Below are 26635 nucleotides of genomic sequence, written 5' to 3'. Positions count from 1 at the left end.
AGAGAGAGAGAGGTCTTCCATCTGCTGGTTCATTCTACAAATGACCACAAAGGCTGGAGCTGCGCCGATCCAAAGCCAGGAGCCAGAAGATTCTTCCAGGTCTGTCATGCGGGTGCAGGGGCCCAAGCACTTGGGCCATCTTCTACTGCTTTCCCAGGCCATAGCAGAGAGCTGGATCGGAAGTGGATAAGCTGGGACTCGAACCAGCACCCATATGGGATGCCAGCACTGCAGGTGTTGGCTTTACTCTCTATGCCACACTGCCGGCCCGGCATCTTCTCTGATACGCTCAGAGCTGAACCCTAGAGTCTGGTGATGGTCCTAACCAAATGGCTACTTTGCTAGAGCAAAAAACTAAGGAGTGATAAATTGATCTCATGCTTTGTTGATATAAAGAGAGCAGATCACGTGTATTTCATAGGCACAGTTCTCAGAAGTTAACCATAGTTCGCTTCGCTCCCTCCCCTTCTCAGACATTTAAATTCTCGTTTGGGTTTAGGACGCATCCGGAAAGGTGCTGGACCACTGGAGCATCATGACCAGTGAGGAGGAGGTGGCCACCCTGCAGCAGTTCCTTCGTTTCGGAGAGACCAAGTCCATAGTGGAGCTCATGGCGATTCAGGAGAAAGAGGAGCAGTCGGTTGTCATGCCGCCCGCCACCGCCGATCTCAGGGCTTTCATCGAGAGCTGCAGCCACAGGAGCTCCAGCCTGCCCGCTGCTGTGGACCGGGGAAACCCCAGCAGTATGCACCCGTTTGAGAGCCTCATAAACAACATGACCTTCATGCTGCCTTTCCAGTTCTTCAACCCTCTGCCTCCTGCCCTGATAGGGTCGCTGCCTGAACAGTATATGCTGGAGCAGGCCCCGGACCAAAGCCAGGACCCCAAACAGGAAATCCACGGGCCATTTGCCAACAGCAGCTTCTTGACTTCCAGCTCCACGCCCTTTCAGATCGAAAAGGAACAGTGCTTAAACTGTCCGGACGATGTTGCCAAAAAGGAAGACTGTGCCCATTTAAGTGACTCCAGCTCCTACAGCCTCGTCGCTAAGCTTGAGAGGACACAGCTATCCCCTGAAGCCAAAGTGAAGCCCGAGAGGAACAGCCTGGGCACAAAGAAGGGCCGGGTGTTCTGCACGGCGTGCGAGAAGACCTTCTACGACAAAGGCACCCTCAAGATCCACTACAACGCCGTTCACCTGAAGATCAAGCACAAGTGCACCATCGAAGGCTGCAACATGGTGTTCAGCTCCCTGAGGAGCCGGAACCGCCACAGCGCCAACCCCAACCCTCGACTACACATGCCGATGAACAGAAATAACCGGGACAAGGATCTCAGGAACAGCCTGAGCCTGGCCAGCTCTGAGAACTACAAGCACCCAGCTTTCACCGTGGTATCTCCAGACTGCAGGCCGCTCCCCGGCTACATGGGTTCAGGGGAGGATTCCAAAGGCCAGCCAGCCTTCCCAAGCATCGGGCAAAACGGCGTGCTCTTTCCCAACCTTAAGACTGTCCAGCCGGTCCTGCCTTTCTACCGCAGCCCGGCCACCCCCGCTGAGCTGGCCAACACGCCTGGGATGCTGCCTTCTCTCCCTCTGCTGTCATCTTCAATCCCACAGCAGCTGGTTTCCAGCGAAATGTCATTTGATGCTCTTCCCAAGAAAAAATCCCGGAAGTCCAGCATGCCTATCAAAATAGAGAAGGAAGCTGTGGAAATAGCCAACGAGAAGAGGAGCACCCTTAGCTCAGACGAAGACGTGCCCCTGCAGGTGGTCAGCGAAGATGAGCCAGAGGCCTGCAGTCCTCAGTCGGACAGGGCCCCTGAGGAGCAGCCAATGCAGGCAGGAAGTTTAGGGAAACCGTTCCCCGAAGGCGAGAGGCCCTGCCATCTCGAATCCATGATGGAGTGCAGTGGAGCCATCAGCCGAAGCCCCGAGCAGGCCACACACACCTCGGAGAGGGAGGGTGAGGAGAAGCTAGCGCTGACCATGTTGCCGAGGGAGGTCAAGGACGGCGGCCGTGAGCACCACTTCGCAGCTGGGCTGGAGCCCCGGGTTCCTTTTCCTGACTATGTGGGACTGCAGCAGCACTTGCTAGCCGGAGGCCTCTTCAGCGCTCTGTCCAGCAGGGGCCTGCCTTTCCCTTGTCTTGAAGATTCCAAAGAACTGGACCACTTGGGTCATCAGCACGCGTTAGCAAGGCAGAAGGAAGACAATCGCTTCCAGTGTGACATCTGCAAGAAGACCTTCAAAAACGCGTGCAGCGTGAAAATGCACCACAAGAACATGCACTCCAAAGAGGCGCACGCGTGCACGGTGGAGGGCTGTAAGGCCACCTTCCCTTCCCGCAGGAGCAGAGACCGGTAAGGCGTCTGCTGGCAGTCGCTCCTCGCTCAGTCGCTCTTACATTCCAGCCCCCGTCAGAATCGCCCGGAGGGTGGTTGGGACACAGGCCTCTGGGCCCCACCCCAGGATTTCTGCTTCAGCAGATCTGGGAGAAGGCCCAGGGGCTTGCATCCCTGTGACAGTGATTTTGCTGCCCTGGGTTGAAAAAGGCTGTTTGGTGGATTTTCATATTTCCACTTTCATAGATTTTCAACTGGAAAAACATAAATTCATTTGACTGCAAAACCTGACCTGAAATGATGGGAAGCTATTTGTATTTTTTTTTTTTAAGATTTTATTTATTTAAGAGACAGAGAAACAGAAAGGTCTTCCATCCACTGGTTCACTCCCGAAATGGCCACAATGGCTGGAACTGAGCTGATCTGAAACCACGCAGGTGTGGGGGCCCAAGGACTTGGGCCATCTTCCACTGCTTTTCCAGGCCACAGTAGAGAGCTGTAGGGAAGTGGAGCAGCCAGGATACAGACCAGCGCCTGTATGGAATGCCGGTGTCACAGGCAGAGGCTTAGCCTACTACGCCACAGAGCTGGCCCCGTTTTTGTTTTTTGTTTTTGTTTCAATCTCCCTTTGAGTGGGTTTTTACATATGTCCATTATTCAGCTCAGAATATTAATGGATTTGTTATAGGAACATTAACGTGATATTTCAGCGTATGGGTCATTCTGCCTTTTTGAAGTGTGAGAAATCCTGAATTCAGCAACACATCTGGCCCTGAGGTGGTGGAACAACAAACTGTGAACCAGACCTCAGGTTGGCAGCTGGGGTAGAAGATAACTCAGAGAGGAGGAAGGAGGGGATGTTGTAAATTACCACCACCGTTTCCCAAAACTTGTCTGATTTCCATTTCATAATAGTCCTTGGAAGGAAGAATTTCCTCTGCTTCCTAGCTGCATTTGAAAGGAAAAATAACTACCTGATTGAAGATTTTTCCAAAATATTAAGATATTGAAGAATAGAGTCAACTGGCAGGTTGTTTCAGGGGCTGTGAGGTACGACTGAAACGTGCTGGGTTTCTCCCTCCCTCCCTCCCTCCCTCCCTCCCTCTCTCTCTCTCTCTCTCTCTCTCACACACACGCACACACACACACACGTCAATCTTTACAGAGAGCCCACCTGCAGAACATGTCTCTTCACTCTGGGGACTACACTGGCCTTGCCATCAGCTTGTGCTTTTCTTCGAGAACTGGAGTCACTGGGCACTCCTCAGGTCACCCTCCTCCCCAGCTATGAAAGTCTAGACAGCACACACAGCAAAAGATGACCCCAGAAGGCTTAAGGAAAGAGCCAGCCGTCTGACGACTGTCGAGTGGGCCACAGAACAGCAAAACGCGCATTCGCTGGAGCAAGCTTGACTTGCAGCCGCGCAACACCACCACTACCTGAATCCAAACTGTAATGCCTCGCTTGTTATGAGGGTGAAAATGTACAGACTCCCACACACATTCCTGGAGAGGGCTCATAAGAACACTCTCATTGTCTTTAGCAGAGAGGATAGAGTACAGGAGATATTAAAATTCCAGTTTCTGTTGCTAGGATGTTAAACCAAATCCCTGGGGTACCCTAATTAGTGAACCAGCCCTCCTGTTTGTTCATGAATAAGCTGTTGTTACGAACAAGAGGGAGTCCTATCAGATTATCCTTGACAGTTAGGATACTGTTCTAGCCCACAGTATCTGCTCAATTAGGAGGCATGTACAAGATACTCTTTCATTGGATATTTATTTAATCATCTAATATTTTCTAATGTTCTGACTCATTTGTAGATATTGTAGCTCCCTACCACTACCACAACAGGAAATGGTCTTTCATGCTAAATTAAAGCTCCAAATTCCAGTAGTCTGCAGCTTGGAATGCATGTGCCTAGATCTGATGAGAGTGATGCCATTTTAAGGACAGGCACTTAGCCTAGAGGGAAGACCCCAGTTAGGACACCTGCATCCCATGTCAAAGTACTGGGTTTGATCTCCATTTCTGGCTCTGCCTCCAGCTTCCTGCTAAATGCAGACATGGAAGGCAGCAGTGATGGGTCAGGTGTTTGGGTTCCTGATACCCCGTGTGGGAGACCTGGATTGAGTTCCCAGCTCCTGGCTCTTGGCTGGTGCCGACATTTGAGGAATGAAAGAGGAGGTAGGAGCACTCACTGTTTTGCTTGTCCTCTCTCTCTTTGCCCCATCTTCTCTTCTCTCTTTCACTCTACGTCTCAAATAAAAATTGTAAAAGAACAAAATGACACCATTTAGAATAGGATTTTGGAGACAGGCCCAGGCCCACCACCATTTCTCTGAGTCCAAGGTTAAAGTATGTTGCTATAAGGGCAACTCACGTCCACTCCACTGCCGCCACCAGCAGAAGTGACAGGGCCCATCATGCAGGTGTTGGGATTGTGCCCACAATTATTTAGGAGGGACTTTCTGTGCGAGGTGCCGGGGACACGGTGCCTGCCCACAAAAGCCTCCAGTGTGGTAGGGGAGATGGACCAGGAAACAGAAGCCCGCAGCACAGCGCGCAGACCTTTGGGCAGAGCTGTCGTTGAGAAGAGCTGGTCTGCAGGAGCATAATTCTCTGATCGTGCCCAGAAAAAAAAAAAAAAATGTAAGAGGATAGAAGAGTCGAAGAGTAAATTTTATGCGTCTTATGAGACACAGGGGAGGTGTAGACTGCTCTGGGCAGAGGGGGTGCAGACTCCTTGAGGAGTTAGGTGTGGGCCTCCTGGAAGAAGGGTGGAGATGAAGTTCTCAGACCTCGCGGTCTCACAGCCAACCCCTTTGCAAACATGACAGACTCTGAGAGCTTTTCTCTGCTTGGGTTATAGCTATCAATGTTTTCCATATTAGAAATTTAAAAACTAAAGAAATACTGTATCACTTAATAATAATAAAGGTATTCTAGTCTAATTAAACATTTTTATGAGCAATAACTCCATTTGCTAGAGTAAAAATTGAGTGGGATGAGAACATTTTTGCAAAGCTCTGTAAAGTCTGGCTTAGCAGAAACCAGCCAAGCTGTCCTGTCTGCTTCTGCATTCAGTCTATTGCAGTATCACACCCGGCAGCCTCTAGAAAACTCCACCGTACACTCATGAGAGAATGAAAGTGGAAAAACAAATAATATCTTAGTGTCATGAAATTCTGTTTGGAAACCCCCTAAAAGTATCCCAGGGACTACTGGAAACACTCAGACCACACTTTGAGAACTGCGAGTCTCAACTAATCAGAATTGTAAGAAGCCAAGGGACAGGGGTCCGAGGGGGTGGTAGAGGTCAAAGGGGAGAAATAGAAAGACATGGGCAGTGGGCACAGGATTAGCAAAACCCTGGGAGCAGAAAGCCCAGTGCGTGGTCCAGAGAGTTTTAGGGGACACAGTACCACAGGAAATAGCGTAACTAGTGAATATCTAACCCTGTCAGCTTGAGAGGAGGTAGAGGAGCCCACAGTTAGCTCTTGGTATCCATGGAATACTCTGGAGTTGGCCAGGAGGCCTAGCGATTTCTTTTGTTGCAGTACAAGGCTCCAGGAACTGTGTTTGTCTGACTTTTTTTTTTTTAACTACTTCTGTGCACTGGAACTTGTATGTCAATCTTGTGTCTGGTTTTCTGCTGACACGTACCAGCCCCTTCAGCCCAGAACACTGACATAATCACAGGGCAGAGTTGTAGTTGAGAGGAGCTTCTTGCAAAGTGGGACTGTAATTCTGATTATGTCCAAAAAAAATGTAAGGAGATTAAAGAAATTGAGCAGTAAATTTTATACATTTTAAAAAATACTATTAACCCTCCCATATACATATGTCTTTGGAGATTTGGAAGAGAAAATCCAGTTCTTAGTTTGGTAAGGTTGTACTTCCCAACTTGACCCTGGGCATACATTCTGACCCGTATTGAGGAAGGGATTGTCTCTGCTTGGGAATACTATCCTGACAACTTTAAGATGGTACTCCTTGGGCCGGCGCCGCGGCTCACTAGGCCTCCGCCTTGTGGCGCCGGCACACCAGGTTCTAGTCCCAGTCAGGGCGCCGGATTCTGTCCCGGTTGCCCCTCTTCCAGGCCAGCTCTCTGCTGTGGCCAGGGAGTGCAGTGGAGGATGGCCCAAGTGCTTGGGCCCTGCACCCCATGGGAGACCAGGAGAAGTACCTGGCTCCTGGCTCCTGCCATCGGATCAGCGTGGTGTGCCGGCCGCAGTGCGCTGGCCGCGGCGGCCATTGGAGGGTGAACCAACAGCAAAGGAAGACCTTTCTCTCTGTCTCTCTCTCTCTCACTGTCCACTCTGCCTGTCAAAAAAAAAAAAAAAAAAAAAAAAAAAAAAAGATGGTACTCCTTGATAAGGGGTGGTTTCGCCTGTCAGAGGTTAGCAGGGAATCTCCAAGCAAGAACAACATTGATTTACAAGTTACATCAAAATGATAACATGTAAGGAAAAGGCGCGTTTTATAATGGTTGTTCATTATCTGCCCTTCAGGAGTAATCACTGGGTAGATGATTGGCGGTGTGCTGACACTGCTGCACTTGCAAAACTTCTGTCTGGCACATAGTGAAACGCTGCCAATATGTTCTAAACTACACACACACCTATCCATGCGCAGAATTTCCTACACCTGTAAAGTGTGTGTAAATACTCTAGACAACATGATCCAATAGAAATACAATTCAAGCCACATAGAAAAAAGAATGTTTAAATATTGGTTAATTGATCGATTAAAAGAGTGGCAGAGAAAGAGAAAGCTTCCATTCAGTAGTTCACTCCCCAAATGGCCACAACAGCCAGAGCTGGGCCAGACTGAAGCAAGGGGCCTTAACTCCATCTGAATCTCCCATGTGGACAGCAGGGGCCCAAGTCTTTGGTCCGCCTTCCACTGCCTTCCCAGGCACATTAGCAGGGAGCTGGATCAGAAGCAGAGTAGCTAGGATACAAACCAGCACCCTTATATGGGATGCAGGTGTTACAAGAGATGGCTTAACCTACTGACCACAATGCCCACCCTCAGAAATTTTTAATGTTCTAACAGCCACAATAAAAAAGTGAAACAGGTGAAGTAAGCTTTAGTAACATATTTAATTCAATATATCCAAAATAATATTTTAGTCTATGAACCCAGCCGTATTTCAGATGCTCCATAGTCTTGTACTGCTAGTGAGTATCATATTGGAGAATGCAGCTCTAGAAAATATTTCCTGGTTTCATTAAAATAAAGTCCTCTAGGGGGCCAGCACTGTGGCATAGTGGGCTAAGCCTCCACCTGCGGTGCCGGCATCCCATGGGGGTGCCAGTTCATGTCCCGGCTGCTCCTCTTCAGATCTAGTTCTCTGCATATGGCCTGGAAAAGCAGCAGAGGATGGCCCAAGTGCTTGGGCCTCTATACCCATGTGGGAGACCTGGAAGAAGCTCCTGGCTCCTGGCTTCAGATGGGCCCAGTTCCAGCCATTGCAACCATTTGGGGAGTGACTCAGTGGATGGAAGACCCTTCTCTCTGTTTCTCCCTCTCTGTCTGTTACTCTGCCTCTTAAAAAAAAAAGTCCTTTGGTAGCTCCTGGGTCCAGTGTCCCAGTTAAACTGGCCTGGTTGAAGTAGTCGCCATTCCCAGTAGATGGGGCACAGGAAGTTCCATATCTATCGGATTGTAGAAATTGAATAGAAGTATATATTCCCAGTGTCTAGATTGTTCATTTCCCGGTGAATGCTAAGTTCATACGAGTGATGAACAGCAGCATTACATCTTTTTTTTTTTAATTTTTATTTTTGACAGGCAGAGTGGACAGTGAGAGAGAGAGACAGAGAGAGAAAGGTCTTCCTTTGCCGTTGGTTCACCCTCCAATGGCCGCCTTGGCCGGCGCGCTGCGGCCGGCGCACCGCGCTGATCCGATGGCAGGAGCCAGGAGCCAGGTGCTTCTCCTGGTCTCCCATGGGGTGCAGGGCCCAAGCACTTGGGCCATCCTCCACTGCACTCCCGGGCCACAGCAGAGAGCTGGCCTGGAAGAGGGGCAACCGGGACAGAATCCGGCGCCCCAACCGGGACTAGAACGCGGTGTGCCGGCGCCGCAAGGCGGAGGATTAGCCTAGTGAGCCGCGGCGCCAGCCAGCATTACATCTTACAGCGACCTGAGCCCACACCATCGCTTCTCCCAGGCTGTAGGGTTCTCCTGATACCCACCAATTCTCTCTACTCAGAATGATGACCGTCTAAAGCAACAGCCAGATCCCTTTCTAACCATCTTTTCACTCTCGCAGACACAGTTCAAACCTAAGCCTCCACCAGAAAGTCCTGGACCAGGAAGCAGTGGAGAGCCCTGAAGACCACTTTCGAGCAGCTTACCTTCTGAAAGACGTGGCCAAGGAGGCCTATCAGGATGTGGCTTTCGCACAGCAAGCCTCCCAGACATCCGTCATCTTCAAGGGAACAAGTCGAATGGGCAGTCTGGTTTATCCAATAACCCAAGTCCACAGTGCCAACCTGGAGAGCTACAGCGCCGGCCCCCTGAGTGAGGGCACCATCCTGGACCTGAGCACTACCTCGAGCATGAAGTCAGAGAGCAGCAGCCACTCCTCTTGGGACTCTGAAGGGGCGAGTGAGGAAGGCACCGTGCTTATGGAAGACAGCGACGGGAACTGTGAAGGGTCCAGCCTTGTCCCCGGCGAAGATGAGTACCCCATCTGTGTCCTGATGGACAGTGCCGACCAGAGCCTCGCCAGCCTGCCTTCCGGCCTGCCCATCACCTGTCACCTCTGCCAAAAGACGTACAGTAACAAAGGGACCTTCAGGGCCCACTACAAAACCGTGCACCTCCGCCAGCTGCACAAATGCAAAGTGCCGGGTTGCAATACCATGTTCTCATCCGTTCGCAGTCGGAACAGGCACAGCCAGAACCCCAACCTGCACAAAAGCCTGGCCTCGTCTCCAAGTCCCCTCCAGTAAGGAGAAGGCAGACCAAGCTGGCTCAGATAGGCATCGGCCATAATTCAGGAAAAGTGTAGTCCAAAGAAACATTTCTGACTGTTTAATACCGTTCGGGACAAGCCAGGCAAAAAGGACTTGACTTTCCAGTTTTCTACAGCAGGACGAGCAAAGGACAAGCCCTGTGGGAAGCTGACGTTGGGGCAGCCCTCCCCGTTAGATTGTTTCTCAGCCAGAGAGGTTTGTCACTGACATGAGGAAAACGCAGAAACGCGGTTTTTCCTGGATTTGTTTACACGTTCCCCGAGAGCACTCCAGGTCTGCAGATCAACAGTGGGGGCCCAGGCCCCGGGAGCAGCTTCTAGTGTGGCTGGCAGTGTTAAAGGTCAAGGAAGCGTTCCAGAGGAGGCGACTGCAGACAAGCAAGACGCCAGGCCCAACGAGCCCATTTTCAGTTTCTTCTTCCGATGAGTATGCAATCCAGACTGGAATTCGGGAAGATGACACTCGGAGACCATCCCTCCATTGTTACCGTGGCCTCGTCCCCCTGCTCCGCCCCCCCCCCCCCATAGGCCTCATGTGTTGTTCCAGGGCGTTCTGGGAGGAAGAGATGGGCCTCCAACACGTTCCTTATTAATGATGGATCTGTAACATGCATTCAAGCTAGGGGAAAGTACTTCATGCACTTAAAAATAGTGGTATTCAATTTAATTTAAAGTGACTTTGAAAATATTTAATTTGTGTTTGTTATGTGAGTATCTGTGTGAGTGCAGACATGTCAGTGTCACCTCCGGATCTCTGTTTAGAAACAGAATAGGTGACCACTTAAACTTCAGAAACACTGCCCGTTTGCTCTAGGTGCACCTCAGTCAGCCCACCTGGATCCTCAGTGGAGGAGTGGGGGCACGATCCTGCCAGGGCCGCGTGTCCGCCGGAGCGTGTGATTGGACAGTGTGGTTCTGGTGGTGGCTCTGTGGCGTCGGCATCACTGGACCCCTTTCCTCGCTTCTTTTATAAACGTGTAAGATTAGGATGAACTTCGGAATTTACTCGGTAGGAAAACAAGTAGGACATTATCGCCATACTGTATGTCTCAATATTTAACTTATTCTGAAATATATTCCACACCACTGTACACATTTTCCATTGTAGAAAGGAAGCCTAATCAGCCCCGTGGAATCAGATTGTCTCCTGGACTTCAGCATTCACAGTCTTCTAAAAGCCTGTGTAGGTAAAAAGAAGTTGATTTTCTGTTCATCTTTTAAACTCCATGGTTGATTTAAGTAATAAAATAAATTCCTAAAATTGAGGATTATAAAAGATATAACTCCTCTGGCCTGAAGGTATTTCAGCGGTTTTTGTTTTTTGTTTTTTGTTTTTTTTTAAATAAATGTGACAACTTAAAACTTGTCTCTGCTTAAAATGAGATGTATCTTCAACTGTTTTGTTACCCAGCTGTTTAATAATACAGTTTCTCCAGAGTGGAAAAATTTGTATACAAATGTTTTCTATGATTTAATAAAAATATATGGCACATCTTTTGTTTAAAAAGGCAAACGTTTGTGAGGACATTTTTATCATGACTGCCTTTTGTGTGTGTGATTGTGTACACCCAGAGACTCCCAGGGAATCTGACAGAGCTGAAAACCCAGGGCCGACGGGTGGCCGAGGAACGGTAGTGGTCACTCCTGCCGTGTGGAGATGGGAAGTGCACAGTCACCAGTCTGAAAAGAAATGAAGCTGTTACTTCACAGAAAGGAGGAGCTAAGTACTCCTTCATTCAAGGAAACTACAAAGCCAGGAAAAATACAGTGCTATCAAAGATATGTCTTAGAACCAACGCTCCAAATAGAATGCAGTGAAAGAGGGAAGCCTCTTGCGAAATAGGCAAAGGCTTTTTTTCTTTTAGAAAACTTAATTTTTGTAACTTTTAATGTCCTCACAGTTTTCGCTCTTTCTAGTATGTGTAGATGGGCAAGCACGCTCCCATCCCCCCATCCAGTGCTGCCCTGGCTCCTTAGTCCACCTGGGGGAAAGAAATCATTGCCAGCCAGCGCCTGCCATTCCCCACCCGCTCCACACCATCTCTCTCCTCTAACGGCCCAACTGGACTCTTGTTTATTCCTACATCCTTGCGCAGCCAAAGTGGGCCCTCTAAGGTAGACATCAGGTCATGTGGCCCAGCTCAAAACCCTACACAATTAGTATAAAATCCAAAGGCCACGGGCCAGTGTATATGACACCATTACCCCATGAGCGCCTGTTGGAGACCGAGCTACTCCACCTTCCACCCAGCTTCCTGTTGTGCCCAGGAAGGCATCAGAAGATGGCCCATGTGCTTGGGCCCCTGCCACCCACATGGGAGACCCAGGTGGAGCTCCTGGCCTCTGCCTGGCCCAGCACTGGACACGTGGCAATTTGGGGAGTGGACCAGCAGATACAAGATCTCTCCCTCAAACTCTGCCATGTTTTTTAAAATTTCAGATGCTCCCAAGGCCTACAAGGCCCTACAAGATCTCCCCAGCTGTGCCAGTTCTGCATCCTCCTCCAGAGCCCCTCTGATTCCGTCCGTTGTCAGCCTTCTCTTCCTTTCTCCACAGGAGCACTTCCAGAATTCCACATCCTGTTCTCAGTGGCTGACCTCACTTCCTACTCGCAGATACTAGGGTTTGGAACCCTTCAGCTTCTCCCTCAATTCCCAGAGCCCTGATCTGTGTGCATCATACCCACCCTCGTGTGGTCCCCCCCTTGTGCCTGGTGGGCAGTCACACTTGAGCTACAAACCTCTGAAAAAGTGACCAGGATCCGCAACCACCCATCTTGCTGTAACACTCAGACCCCTTCTGGTCTCCCTGAGCTCAACCCCTTTCACAGGAAGGTGAGCGATAGCCTTTCTGATTGTTTCCACCTGTGCCTATAGGTAGCTAAGTTAGTCTGGGGTCTCCGTTAACCAGACACCAACAGGATTAAATTTTTTATTATAAGAAACATTTTAAGAGTGGGTGTTTAGCCAGCTGTTTAAAAAAAAAAAAAAAAAAAGCCTGCATCCCACATGAGAGTACTTGGGTTCAGTTCCTAGACCTAGCTCCTGATTCCAGCTTCTTGCCAATGCATACCTGGGAGGTAGCAGTGACGGCTCAAGTAATTGGGTTCTTAACACCCACATGAGAGACCTGGATTGTATTCCCAGCACCCAGCTTTGGCTCCTGCCCAGGCCCAACCATTGTAGTTGTTTGGTGGGGGGAGGTGACCCAATGGATGGGAGTGCTCTCTCTGTCTCCCTCTCCTTGTGCCAAATAAATGAAAGGTTTAGGGGTAAATGCAGCAGTTAAGTCACCACCGAGGACAGCCACGCCCCATAACAGAGTTCGTGACCAATATCCTGCTTCCTGCTAAGGCGTCAAGTGACAGCTCTAGTAGTTGGATTCCAGCCACCAACGTGGGAGGCCCAGGTTAGGTCCCAGGCTCCTGGCTTCGGCCTGGCCCAGCTCTGGCTGCTGCAGGCATTTGGCCACCTGTCTCTGTGTTTTCCTGCCTTTCAACTAAAATGAAAAAAAAAATTAACAATAGGGGTCTTTTGTTCTAGAAAAAGAATCCATTGCAGTGAAACAGAACGGGAGCTAGGAAACATGGAGAGGCACACGCACAGGGCAGTTCCGATCCCCAGTGAAGGGGAGAGGGAAGCGAGGTTGAGAATACGCAAGACAGTTCAGCAAGGCCATGGTGAGGCCTTGAGACGAGGTCAACTCACAGAGCAGTCCCATGTCACCCAAGAATAGGTCCCCTGGGAACCGTATCATGCCACACTGAGTCACTGGCTTTGCAGTGTGTGGAAAGGTGCCTCCATTTCAAAGCAGCATAGCTGGGGCCGGTGCTGTGGCGCAGCCGGTCTTCCATACAGGTGCAGGGGCCCAAGGACTTGGGCCATCTTCTGCTTTCCCAGACCATAGCAGAGAGCTGGATAGAAAGTGGAGCAGCCGGGACTCGAACCTGTGCCCATATGGTTTGCCGGCGCTGCAGGCAGTGGCTTCACCTGCTCCGCCACAGCACTGGCCCCAAGTATTTGTGTTCTTTGTGAAGGTTGATTCCCTGGCCTCACTCCTGCAGCTGCCTCCAGGGTTTCACTCCGTCACACCTTTCCTCTCCCACCCTCCACACTGAGAGGTGAACCCATCTCACCTGTAACGTTTGCAGATCTCTCTCAGTGATGAACAGGAAGAAGACATCACCCTTGCGGACCCCTGGTCTCTTCTAGTAGAGCTCGCTTCTCCTTCTGCACGGAGCTCCCTAGAATAGCAGCCAGTTTTCTAACCACTGCCCTCTGGCTTCCTCCCTTACCCTAATAAGGGCCCCACTCCCGCCATGGTTCCCATAGCTTCCTGATGCCCACACCTGAGGACGTCTTTGGTTCCTTGGCATCCCCCGGTGCTGTCTTTGACCTCTTCTCTCGCTCTCACGCTGGCTTCTAGGTTGTCCTGTTCGTTTCTGTGGCTTTGACGACTGACCTTGGACTTGGGCCTCCCATGCACTCGTCTCCCAGCAGGTTCTCTCTCAAACTGATTAGCATAAGCCCATGGGATATCACAGAGAAACCCACAGCGTCTCCTTCTCAACCTGTCCAAAACTTGGCATTTCCTTGCCAGTCCACCATCTTCCTCCTATTTCCCCCAATGAGAGAGTGGTACCGTTACCCACCCAGCCAACCTGAGGGCAGCATGCTGATGGTCCAGCATCTTCAAGTCCAGCTGCCCAAGGTCAAACCTTGACCACCCACACAGTAACGCATGAACGTGGCCAAGGAGCAGACTCCCTGAGTTGCAGTTCCATCATCCGTGCAATGAGGATAAAAATAGTCCTGGCTCCTGGCTCCTGGCTCCCACCTGGCCCAGCCCCAGCTGCTATAGACATTTATGGAGTGAACCAGTGGATGGAAGGTCTCTGTCTGTCCTTCTGTCTCTCTCTACCACTGCCTTTCAAATAAATAAAATGCATCTTTAACAACACAGCACAGACCTGCCTGTCTTCGTCCTCTGCAAGTGGCTTCCCACCACCATCAGCGTTCAGGAGTTCCAGCCAGGCTGCCCCCTGCAGCTTCCCTGAGCCCCCAGGACCGGTCAGCCTCCTAAGGCCCTACATACGATGCCGTCCTACACTCAGTGCTCAGGCGTCACCACTTCCAGGAAGCCCCTTGCCTCTCACTGCTTCCCTGGTTCTCTGCACCCATTGCACCGTGAGGCCAAGCTCTGCTCACAGACTGGCCTCAGCATCCCCCCGCACTTTGGCAGCCTTGCATTCACCCCTCACCGAGGGGCTTAACCTGGGGGCCTCCAGTTGTCAGTCGACAAAGATGCACTGAGAAGCCACCTACTGTGTGCCAAGCACTACTGAACACACAGTGGGAAATACAATAGACACAGCGCCTGCCCTTGCGGAATTTGGAATCCAGCAAGAGAAGCGAACATTACACAAAAAATAGCAGTAACCAGATGATGCGAGCTGAGTCCCCAGGAGAGGGGACCTGTTTGCCACTTCTCTTGATAGGAACCCGCCCTGCTAAACCCATTAGTGAGCGTCTGAGGGCATGGGGTCATGACCTCCCCATGACCTTTTCTCCTCCAGGGTAGGCACTCAGGCTCCGTGGCCAGGCATGGGGCTGCACAATGTAACTTCGGTCGTCCCTAGCCATCCCGCCTTTCTGTTTGTATCCAGATTCAATCATCCGTGCCTCCACACTACACGTTGGGAAAGCTGGTCTCACCAGCTGCTTTCTCTGCACAAGCCTTCCAGAGCCCACCATCAATTGATCCGACTGACAGAGGGAGAGCTAACTGCTTTGCTTTGACCTTTCTGCTCCTCCAATCCAGTCCTGAAAAGCCACTTGCTCCCTACCCCGACAAGAGGCCAGGGCCAGGGGAGGACAGATGGGGCTTGGTGTCTGTTGTACGGCATTTCCTCCCACGTGAGCAATCCACTCACGTCCAGCTCATGCCTGAGTTCTTAAAACCTACCTCTGTTAAGAAAGTCACAGGCGGCCGGCGCCGCGGCTCACTAGGCTAATCCTCCGCCTTGCGGCGCAGGCACACCGGGTTCTAGTCCCGGTCGGGGTGCCGGATTCTGTCCCGGTTGCCCCTCTTCCAGGCCAGCTCTCTGCTGTGGCCAGGGAGTGCAGTGGAGGATGGCCCAAGTGTTTGGGCCCTGCACCCCATGGGAGACCAGGAGAAGCACCTGGCTCCTGCCTTCGGATCAGCGCAGTGCGCCGGCCGTAGCGGCCATTGGAGGGTGAACCAACGGCAAAGGAAGACCTTTCTCTCTCTCTCTCTCTCTCTCTCACTGTCCACTCTGTCTGTCAAAAAAAAAAAAAAAAAAAAAAAAAAAGAGTAGGCATTATTTAAAAAAAAAGTCACAGGCCACTGAATTTTTATTTTATTTGTCTTTGAGATAAGATTTGTATAACATAACAATTTACCATTTTACCCATTTTAAAGTGTACAAGTCAGAGACATTTAATATATTCACAATGTTGTCCAACTACCAACACTGTAGTGGAATCGGCTCGCTTCTACTTCGGCGCTGCTATGAACACTCGCGTACAAGTCTTCCCACGGACATACATTCTCCATTCTCTCGGGCGGATTCCCAGGAGGGGGATCTCTGGGGCAGGTGGTTACTGTGGTGTGACTGTTTCCTACGGTCACTGACTGTCAGATGGGGCTGCACGCCGGGATTGCCTAGACAGCTTTGTAGAGCACGGCTTCTGGGGAACCGCCCTCGGGTCGCAGTTTCTCGTGTCTGCGGCCTGGCTCGGGGAACTCTTCCCAACCTGGGTGTAGAACCTCTCAGATGAACACGGGGGCCTTGGCGCCACGTGACGTCATTCATCTGTGACCCCGAACCTGCTCTCCGCAGTCTGTGTTTTCACATCTGCTTGACTGTGAGAATGTTCTAAGGCATTTATTAAAAAGACATCCTGGGGCCGGCGCTGCAGCTCACTTGGCCGGCACACCGGGTTCTAGTCCCGGTCGGGGTGCCGGATTCTGTCCCGGTTGCTCCTCTTCCAGGCCAGCTCTCTGCTGTGGCCCGGGAGTGCAGTGGAGGATGGCCCAAGTGCTTGGGCCCTGCACCCGCATGGGAGACCAGGAGAAGCACCTGGCTCCTGGCTTTGGATCAGCACAGCGCGCCAGCCATAGCAGCCATTTGGGAGGTGAACCAACGGCAAAAGGAAGACCTTTCTCTCTGTCTCTCTCTCACTGTCCACTCTGCCTGTCCCAAAAAAAAAAAAAAAAAAAAAATCCTGGGACCGGCATTGTGGCTTAGTGGTTTAAGCCACCATCTGCAACTCTGGCCTTCCATATGGAGGTCGATTCGAGCCCCAACTACTCCCCTTCTGATCCAGCTCCCTGCTAATGCACCTGGGAAAGCAGCAGAAGATGGCCCAAGTCCTTGGACCCCTGCCACCCATGTGGAGACCCAGATGGAGTTCCAGGCTCCTGGCTTTGGCCTGGCCCCACCCTGGCTGTTGCAACCACTTGGGGAATAAACCAGTGGATTTAAGATCTCTTTGTCTCTGTCTCTCCCTCTCTGTCACTCTGCCTTCAAATAAATAAATCTTTAAAACAAAACAAAACAAAAAAAGAAGGATTACATAAAATAAAAATTTGAGTTCTACCTACCGTTCCCTCCGAACGTGCGTGGTAACAGTTTGCAGTAGCCTACAGCACACCGCCACCTTCCAAACACAGACCACAGATCTGGAGCGATAATATACCAGTGCAAGTGACTCTTGGGCTAGAGTATGCATTAGACCATCCGCCAGGTCCCTTAAAGCACAGGTTGCTCCCCGAGCCTCTGATGTAGCAGGTCCAAGGTCGGACCTGAGGCTTTTATTTATTTGTTTGTTTGTTTATTTATTTTTACTTTGGAAATGAGCCCCACCTGATGCTGTTGTACCAGGCCCCAGAAACCACCCTTTGAGAATTACTGGTCCTGCGCCTAGACCACAGTTTCTCAAACTGTTAACTGGGGCGTGGGGTGGGGGGTGGGGGACAGATCACTCCTATGCAGGTGGCGGGGGGTCGGGGGACGGAGTGACAAAACAAACAGCCCCCAGTTGAGAATCGCTGCCCCCAATCCTTCCTAAAAGGGAGGGGCCCTGCCACTCATCCCCTCCCCTGCCTCGTTCAGCTCCTCCTCCCATCCCTCTGCCCTGGGACGCCTTACAAAGGAGCTTGTGAGACCTGTTCCTAGCTCCCTGGTAGTGGCAGGGCCAGAGAGAGGTGTCTGAGGCTCTGGACACCAGCTGTGTGGTCCTGAGCAGGGAGCCGGGCCCTATCAGCCACCCCTCCTCACCCACCACTCCTGCCGGAGACCCATGGGTCTCCACATGGGTACAGGGGCCCAAACACTTGGGCCATCTTCTGCGGCTTTCCCAGGTGCATTAGCAGGGAGCTGGATCAGAAGGGGAGTAGCTGGCACTCAAACCGGCCTCCATATGGAAGACCAGAGTTGCAGATGGTGGCTTAAACCACTAAGCCACAAGTTTGCTACAGGCAAACTGTATGAAGAAGAGAAATGGTGGACACAAAATGCTTTTTTTTTAAATAGCTTTATTTAGTTATTTGAAAGTCAGAGTTACACAGAGAGAGAAGGAGAAGAGAGAGAGGTCTTCCATCCGCTGGTTCACTTCCCAGTTGTCCGCAAAGGCCAGAGCTGTGCGGATCTGAAGCCAGGAGCCAGGAGCCAGGAGCCAGGAGCTTCCTCTGGGTCTCCTACGCAGGTTCAGGGGCCCAAGGCCTTGGGCCATCTCCTACTGCTTTCCCAGCCCATAGCAGAGAGCTGAATAGGAAGTGGGGCAGCCGGGACTCGAACCGGCGCCCATATGGGATGCTGGCACTGCAGGTGGCAGCTTTGCCCGCTACGCCACAGAGCCAGCGCTGGAAACAAAATACTTTTGGAGCTATCCTCCAGGGGCCGGCGTTGTGGCCCAGCGGGTTGAGTTACCACTTAGGACGCCCTCATGCCATATCAGAGAGACTGGGCTCGGGTCCTGGACACTGCTTCCGACCCGGCTTCCTGCTGATGCATCCTGGGAGACAGCGTGTGCTACTCCTAGACCCCAACTTGACTCTGGCCCAGCCCTGGCTGTTGCAGGCCTCTGGAGAGTGAGCCAACAGATGAAAGACCCTTTCTCTCTCTCTCCCTTTCAAGATGAAAATAAACTTTTTAAAAATAACGCTACATCTTAGAAATCTGAGTTGTTGGTACGTTTTAATTGGTCGGAATGGCTATACTTTCTTTATGTTTTTCCAGAGGGCTAGGAATTCTGAAAAAGAAAAAAAAAAAATTGGAGGAGCATCCTAGTTTTCTACATGCGCTGCTTAGCATTTCAGATTGTTAGGGAACTGTGCCCTCTGCTGGGCTTTCTTGGTTATTGCAACCGGCACTGTGTGTTTCCCATCAGACTTAGGAAATGCGTTTGGAAAGTCTACTCATGACCCAGTCCATGTCCACCAATCCCAAGGCTGGCTGCAAAGAGAACGTGTTTCCCAAATGGCCTTAAGCCTGCCTCTAGGAAGTAAGATAGGGACCATCTATACTGAGTTTTAATATTTTGCTTTGTGTTTTACTAAAAAAAAAAATGGGGGGTTGCGGCAAGGGAGAGAAGAAGCAAAAAAATATTTTCCTTTTATAAATTATGCAGTAAATGATTTCTGAAGTCCTTCCGGGGGTGGGCATTGTGGGACAGCAGGCTAAGCTACCTCTGGGGGCACCCACATCCCGTATCAGAGTGCTGGTTCAGATCCTGGCTCCTCAGCTTCCAATGCAACTCCCTGAATACACTCCCTGAGAGGTAATCGGTCAAGTACCTGGGACGTTGCCACCACGAGGGAGACCCTGATGGGGTTTCTAGCCCCTGGCTTTGGCCTGGCCTAGCCCTGGCTGTTGTGGACATTTGGGGAGTGAACCAGAGAATATAAGCTCTCTCTCTCTCTCTGTGTTATTTTTCCTTTCAAAGAAATAATTTTAAATATCCATTACAGGCTTGTGAAATCTTTTAAAAACACAGTCAAGGGGCCAGCACTTTGGCATAGTAAGCTAAGCCACCACCTGCGAAGCCAGCATCCCATATGGATGCCAGTTCAAGACCTGGCTCCTCCACTTCTATCCAGCTCCCTGCTAATGCACTTGGGATAGCAGTAGAAGATGGCTCAAGTCCTTGGGCCCCTGCATCCACATGGGAGACCCAGAGGAAGCTCCTGGCTCTTGGCTTCAGCCTGGCCCAGTCCTGGCTGTTGCGGCCATTTGGGGAGTGAACCAGTGATGGAAGACCTCTTGCTGTCTCTCCCTCTCTCTCTCTCTCTCTCTCTCTCTCTGTGACTCTGGCTTTCAAGTCTTTCAGAGTCAGGCCCTCCAGTGCCTCTGTGGGTCCTGCCCTGAGCGTAGCGGTATGTGTTTGGTCTCTCCATCCTGCCCCCCACCCTGCCCTGCATTCCCAGACAGGCTAAAGAGAACAGCCAGAGCTGAGGCCATCCTGTTTCCTCACTTGAACGCCATCCAACCAAAGCAGATGCTAGGAATGGCTTCTTCCAAAATCGGTTCTTTAACACAAGCGCAGGAACTCATTTCCAATCTCAGGGTGATGCTGCTTCCTCTAAGAAGAACGCATGTGTGGGCCAGAGCAAATTCAGCCTCCCCAGTGCTGGCCTTTGAGTGCTGGTGGCAAGAAGTTCCTGGACGAGACAGCCCACTCTGTTGTGTAAACCTTTTCCCAAGTTTCATGGTCAAAATTGAAGCCCCCAGAGTGGCTGGCCCTGCATTCTAGGCACTATGCAGTTTTATGCAAACCCTTGTAGGGGTATCTGATGGAAAAAGCCTCAGCCGTTTTAGGTTCTTGCTTCCTCTGCCTTCTTTCAAGAGACAAGTTCATTCTCATCCTGTATTGCTCCCCACCGCACCCCTGCATTCTTCTCCAGGTTTGGAAGCCAGTGGGCCGACCTTGTAGAACCAGTATGGAGCAGTTCATCTCCACCTACTGCCCCCCACCCCCACCCTTAGCCCACCTAAGATATAGAAGGGCCCAGCCTGCCAGAGGGGTCTGGGCCTCTGCCACGTATTTGGTCTATGAGCATGGTGGCATTGGTTGACCTCTGTGTTTATTAATAAATTCAGTCTGGCTGCGAGTTTGTATTCTGTCTCCTCTCCGATCTGTGCGCTTTTTCTTATTTTTCTTAAAGATTTATTTATTTATTTGGAAGTCAGAGTTAGGCAGAGAGAGAGAGAGAGAGGTCTTTCATCCACTGGTTCACTCCCCAATTGGCTGCAATGGCCAGAGCTGCGCCGATCTGAAGCCAGGAGCAAGGAGCTTCTTCCAGGTCTCCCACGCATGTGCAGGGGCCCAGGGACATGGGCCATCTTCTACTGCTTTCCCAGGCCATAGCAGAGAGCTCGAACCAGCGCCATGTGGGATGTAGGCGCTTCAGGCCAGGGCACTGCAGACGGCAGCTTTACCGGCTATACCACAGCACCAGCCCCGTGGTGGGGGCTTTTTCTTACATTTTTGGTGCCCCGTGTGAGGTGGCACCAATCTGCACTCTTTTCCTTCCAGTATTTATGCCTTCAGATTTCTAAATCACATTTTTATACCATTGTTGCAAAGTCTAGACATTATCAATTTTCTTTCTTAAAAGAAAAAAGATTCACTTATTTGAAAAGTAGAGAGAGAGGCCGGCGCCGTGGCTCAATAGGCTAATCCTCCACCTTGCGGCGCCGGCACACCGGGTTCTAGTCCCGGTTGGGGCGCCGGATTCTGTCCCGGTTGCCCCTCTTCCAGGCCAGCTCTCTGCTATGGCCAGGGAGTGCAGTGGAGGATGGCCCAGGTGCTTGGGCCCTGCACCCCATGGGAGACCAGGAAAAGCACCTGGCTCCTGGCTCCTGCCAGGATCAGCGCGGTGCGCCGGCTGCAGCGGCGGCCATTGGAGGGTGAACCAGCGGCAAAAGGAAGACCTTTCTCTCTCTGTCTCTCTCTCTCACTGTCCACTCTGCCTGTCAAAAAAAAAAAAAAAAAAAAAAAAAAAAAAAAAAAAGAAAAGTAGAGAGAGAAAGCGACAAAGAGAAACACACAGAGAGAAACAGAGAAATATCTTCCACCTGCTGGTTCACCTCCCAAGTGGCTGCAATGGCCAGAGCTGGCCCAGGCTGAAGCCAGGAGCCAGGAACTGCACCCAGGTCTCCCACGTGGGTGGCAGGGGCCTGAGTACTTGGTCCGTCTTCCACTGCCTTCGCAGAAACATTAGCAGATGGCCCGCACCGCTGCACACTAGGCTAATCCTCTGCCTGCGATGCCAGTACCCCGGGTTCTAGTCCCGGTCGGGGCGCCGGATTCTGTCCTGGTTGCTCCTCTTCCAGGCCAGCTCTCTGCTGTGGCCCGGGAGTGCAGTGGAAGATGGCCCAAGTGCTTGGGCCCTGCACTCGCATGGGAGACCGGGCTCTTGGCTTCGGATCAGTGCAGCGCTCCGGCCATGGTGGCCATTTGGGGGGGTGAACCAACGGAAGGAAGACCTTTCTCTCTGTCTCTCTCTCTCACTGTCTAACTCTGCCTTTCAAAAAAAAAAAAAAAAAAAGCATATAGCAGGGAGCTATGTGGAAATCAGAGCAGCCAGGACTGAAACCAGGGCTCCGATGTGAAAGGTCAGCATTGCAAGCAGAGGCTTAACCCACTGTACCACAACACCAGCCACTACCATTTTTTCTTAAAACAAACAAACAAACAAACATAAAAAACTCTGTTGCATTTACAAAAAAAAACACGTTTTTAAAAAAGTTGTCATTACGCCTATTGAAACTCTTTAATTGAGTCAACAGCAGTTTCTGGGAATGATCCGATTGTCTTGGTCATGAAAGAGTCAGCTTTATCCTTGGCAGTTACCCGTATTGATGACTCTGTCCTGTGCTTCCGAAAAGCACCCTGCAGTGTGCAGAGCGCTTGGCACAGCTGATCTTCACATGAGCCCTGCGAGGGAACTTTTACAGGGAAAGGCTTGACAAAACCATGGGGTCGGCCGGCGCCGCGGCTCACTAGGCTAATCCTCCGCCTTGCGGCGCCAGCACACCGGGTTCTAGTCCTGGTCAGGGCGCCGGATTCTGTCCCGGTTGCCCCTCTTCCAGGCCAGCTCTCTGCTGTGGCCAGGGAGTGCAGTGCAGGATGGCCCAAGTGCTTGGGCCCTGCACCCCATGGGAGACCAGGAGAAGCACCTGGCTCCTGCCTTCAGATCAGCGCGGTGCGCCTGCCGCAGTGCGCCAGCCGTGGCGGCCATTGGAGGGTGAACCAATGGCAAAAGGAAGACCTTTCTCTCTGTCTCTCTCTCTCACTGTCCACTCTGCCTGTCAAAAAAAAAAAAAAAATGTAATGAGAGGCCAGCATGAGGCTTCCTTAAAGGAGGAAGGAGGGGCAGGCACGTGATGCAGCAGGTAAGACACCCCCTGGGACACTGCATTCTCTACAGAGTGTGGGTTTGAGTCCCCGCTCCACCCCCAAGTCCAGCTTCCTGCTAATGTGCGCCCGGGGAGGCAACAGGTGATGGCTCAAGTGCCTGTGTCCCTGCCACTCACAGGGGAGACCTGGATGGAGCTCCAGGCTCCTGAATTACCCTGGTCCAGCCCCAGGTGTTACAGGTATTTGGGGAGTGAACCAGCAGATGCAAGATGTCTCTGTTTCTTGGACTTTCAAATTAAATGTAAATAAATCAATAAAAGTAAGAAAAAAAAAGTGGCCTTTCTAAGATCCAAGCCCGCCCCGCACCCAGGAGAGATCTCAGGATATAACAAGCTGTTTTTTTTTTTAAACAAAGATTTTATTTATTTATTTGAGAGATAGAGTTACAGACAGAGAGAGGGAGAGACAGAAAGAATCTTACCTCTGCTGGTTCACTCCCCAGATGGCAGCAATGGCCGGAGCTGTGCCAGTCTGAAGCCAGGAGCCAGGAGCTTCCTCTGGTGTGGGGAGCAACTGGGAGCAACTCGGACTAGACTAAGTTACTGGAATTAAGACTTATTCTATGCATCTGCTCTCCCACAATATGGCGCTGGGAGAGGAGGAAATAGCTTCTACACAGCTGCCTCCAGTTCAACCAATAAACAGCAGGACCTGCTCCTGATTGGAGGAGAGCAGCGTACTCGGCGTGTGGGTAGCAGAGTTGGGATTGGTGGAAGGACTATAAAGGAGGAGAGAGACAACATGCACCGGGAACATCTATCTGAAGGAACATCTGAGCAGCCCCCGAGAGAGCCGGCCGGCGGTGTGCCGCTCCCCCGCGGAAGTGGGGAAAGTGGCGGGGGGAACCGCCCTTCCATGGAGGTGGAAGGGTCGGTAGCCAACCAGGGAAGAACCAGCAGCAAACCCGGGGAGGGCCGAGCAGACAAAAGAACAGCGCAGGGTCCTGTGTCGTTCCTCCACGAAGAGGGGGAGCGACACTCTGGGTCTCCCACATGGGTGCAGGGGCCCAAGCACTTGGGCCATCCTCTACTGCTTTCCCAGGCCACAGCAGAGCTGCATCGGAAGTGGAGCAGCCGAGACTTGAACCAGCGCCCATATAGGATGCTGGCACTGCAAGTGGAAGCTTAGCCCACTGTGCCACAGTGCAGGCCCAGTACGGTGGGCAACTGTGAAATGTACCACACACCGTTGTGAGTGAGTTGGGTGCAGTAACACCGGAGCAGGTGTACAGGCAGGGCTGCGGGAGGCTGGGGCAGCGGGCCTCACCCTGCTCTCTCTCTCTCTCTTTTCCCCTGCCTGGGCAAGTCAGGGCAGGGAGAGCCCTCTCCGTGCTGGGTAAGCAGCCTGGCAGGTGGAACGCAGCAAGCAAAACAAAACTGCTTCCTGGCCAGTCCAGGAGCCTTGTGGGTTCTTCTCTCTCTCTTTCTCTTTTTTCCCTGCATTGTGTTGCCTCAATTTCTTAACCAGTTTCCTGTGATCTCGCATCTCTGTCTCCTTGTTTTTCCTGCTGGAAAGAAGGCGGGGATCATCTATGCCACCAGCCAGTACAAAGCCAGCAAAAAAGGCCGGCGCCGCGGCTCACTAGGCTAATCCTCCGCCTAGCGGCGCCGGCACACCGGGTTCTAGTCCCGGTCAGGGCGCCGGATTCTGTCCCGGTTGCCCCTCTTCCAGGCCAGCCCTCTGCTGTGGCCAGGGAGTGCAGTGGAGGATGGCCCAGGTGCTTGGGCCCTGCACCCCATGGGAGACCAGGAAAAGCACCTGGCTCCTGGCTCCTGCCATCGGATCAGTGCGGTGCACCGGCCGCGGCGGCCATTGGAGGGTGAACCAACGGCAAAGGAAGACCTTTCTCTCTGTCTCTCTCTCTCACTGTCCACTCTGCCTGTCAAAAAAAAAAAAAAAAAAAAAAAAAAGCCAGCAAAAAATTTACGAAAATTCCTGCCAAAGCAAAACAAACAAAAAAATCTCTTGAGTGAGAACAATAAGATATACACAAACAAATAAAACAATGGCAGATGTAAGCTCTCTCTGGCTGCTAGAAATGAACTTTTATCAGGCACATTACTAAGTATAAACCACAACTCTCTGGTCAGATCTATCAAAAAGGCAACCTCAAGAAAGTCAAATTTCAGTAAGTATTTGAGGGCCTGGTATTGTGGTTCACCAGGTTTGCTTTTTTAAAAAGATAGATTTATTTATGGGAAAGAGTTACACAGAGAGTGGGGGAGAGAGAGAGAGAGAGAGAGAGAGAGAGCAAGAGAGATCTTCCATCCGCTGGTTCACTCACTAGATGGCAGCAACAGCCAGGGTTGGGCCAGGCCAAAATCAGGAGCCAGGAGCTTCTTCCAGGTTCCCCACATGGGTGCAGGGGCCCAAGCGCTTGGGCCACCTTCCACTGCTCTCCCAGGCCATTAGCAGGGAGCTGAATTGGAAGTGGAGCAGCCAGAACGTGAACGGCACCCATAGGGGATGCCAGCGTCGAAGGCAGCAGCTTTATTGGCCCTGACTCCCGTTCCCCAGATTAAGCCACTGCCTATGACATCAGCATCCCATATCAGAGGGCTGGTTTGAGTCCTGGCTGCTCCGCTTCCAATCCAGCTCCCTGCTAATGTACCTGGGAAAGCAGCAGAAGATGGCCCAACTATTTGGACGCCTGCCACCCATGCAGGAGACAAGGATGGAATTCCCGGCTCCTGGCTTTGGCCTGATCCAGTCCTGGCCATGGAAGCCATTTAGGGAATGAACCAGCAGATGGGAGTGCGCTCGCTCTCTCTCTCTCTCTCTCTCTCTCTCTCCCCATAACTCTTCCTTTCAAATAAACAAATAAATCTTTAAAAAAAGTATTTGAAATGTAGGTTGAACACCAGTATCGGTAAACATGTGCTATTAATAAATGAAGGTAATTTCATTTTAAATGTTGTTTAGCCTCTTTTTTTTTTAAGGTCTTTATTTAATGAATACAAATTTCATCTGTACAGCTTTTAGGAATATAGTGATTCTTCCCCCATTCCCGCCCTCTCTCCCCCACTCCCATCCCACCTCCTACTCCCCCTCCCATTCCATTTTTCATTAAGATTTGTTTTCATTGATTTCATATACAGAAGACCAACTCCATACTAAGTATTCAACTGTTTGTACCCACACAGACACACAAAGTATAAAGTACAGTTTGAAGACAAGTTGTACTGTTAATTCTCCTAGTACATCTCATTAAGGACAGAGGTCCAACATGGGGAGTAAGTGCACAGTGACTCCTGTTGTTGATTTAACAATTATCACTCTTGTTTTGTTTTGACACCAGTGACCACCTGAGGTTCTTTTTTTTTTTTTTTTTTTTTTTTTTTGAAAGGCAGAGTGGACAGTGAGAGAGAGAGACAGAGAGAAAGGTCTTCCTTTTGCCATTAGTTCACCCTCCAATGGCTGCTGTGGCCAGCACACCGTGCTGATCCAAAGCCAGGAGCCAGGTGCTTCTCCTGGTCTCCCATGCGGGTGCAGGGCCCAAGCACTTGGGCCATCCTCCACTGCACTCCCTGGCCACAGCAGAGAGCTGGCCTGGAAGAGGAGCAACCGGGACAGAATCCGGTGCCCTGACCGGGACTAGAACCCCTGGTGTGCTGGCACCACAAGGCGGAGGATTAGCCTATTGAGCCACGGCGCCGGCCAACCACCTGAGGTTCTTGACATGAGCTGCCTAGGTTATGGAAGCCTTTAGTGACCACAAACTCCATCAGTATTTAGACAGGGCCATAAGCAAAGTAGAAGTTCTCTCCTCCCTTCAGAGAAGAGTACATCCTTCTTTGATGGTGTGTTCTATCCACTGGGGTCTTACTCACAGAGATCTTTCATGCAGAACCGTTTTT

General features: G+C 51.2%; 1 protein-coding gene across 2 annotated transcripts in view; it reads left to right on the top strand.

Moving 5' to 3' along the window:
- BNC1 (basonuclin zinc finger protein 1) overlaps positions 1-10864 on the top strand; it is a 34844-nt gene extending 23980 nt beyond the window's left edge. For both annotated transcript variants that reach the window (XM_089310785.1, XM_070054574.2), the window contains exons 4-5: positions 500-2361; positions 8626-10864. In XM_089310785.1, the coding sequence (XP_089166911.1) occupies positions 500-2361; positions 8626-9310 (2547 nt within the window). In that variant the 3' untranslated portion in view covers positions 9311-10864. The remainder of the gene's footprint in view (positions 1-499; positions 2362-8625) is intronic.
- Positions 10865-26635: the final 15771 nt, after the last annotated feature.

This window comes from Oryctolagus cuniculus, chromosome 12 (genome assembly GCF_051225735.1).
Source record: "Oryctolagus cuniculus isolate XC-2025 breed Fujian yellow rabbit chromosome 12, ASM5122573v1, whole genome shotgun sequence".
NCBI classification, from domain to species: Eukaryota; Metazoa; Chordata; class Mammalia; order Lagomorpha; family Leporidae; genus Oryctolagus; species Oryctolagus cuniculus.
The sequence above is the reverse complement of the archived record's forward strand: the minus strand, read 5'-3'. Positions and strand labels throughout refer to the sequence as shown.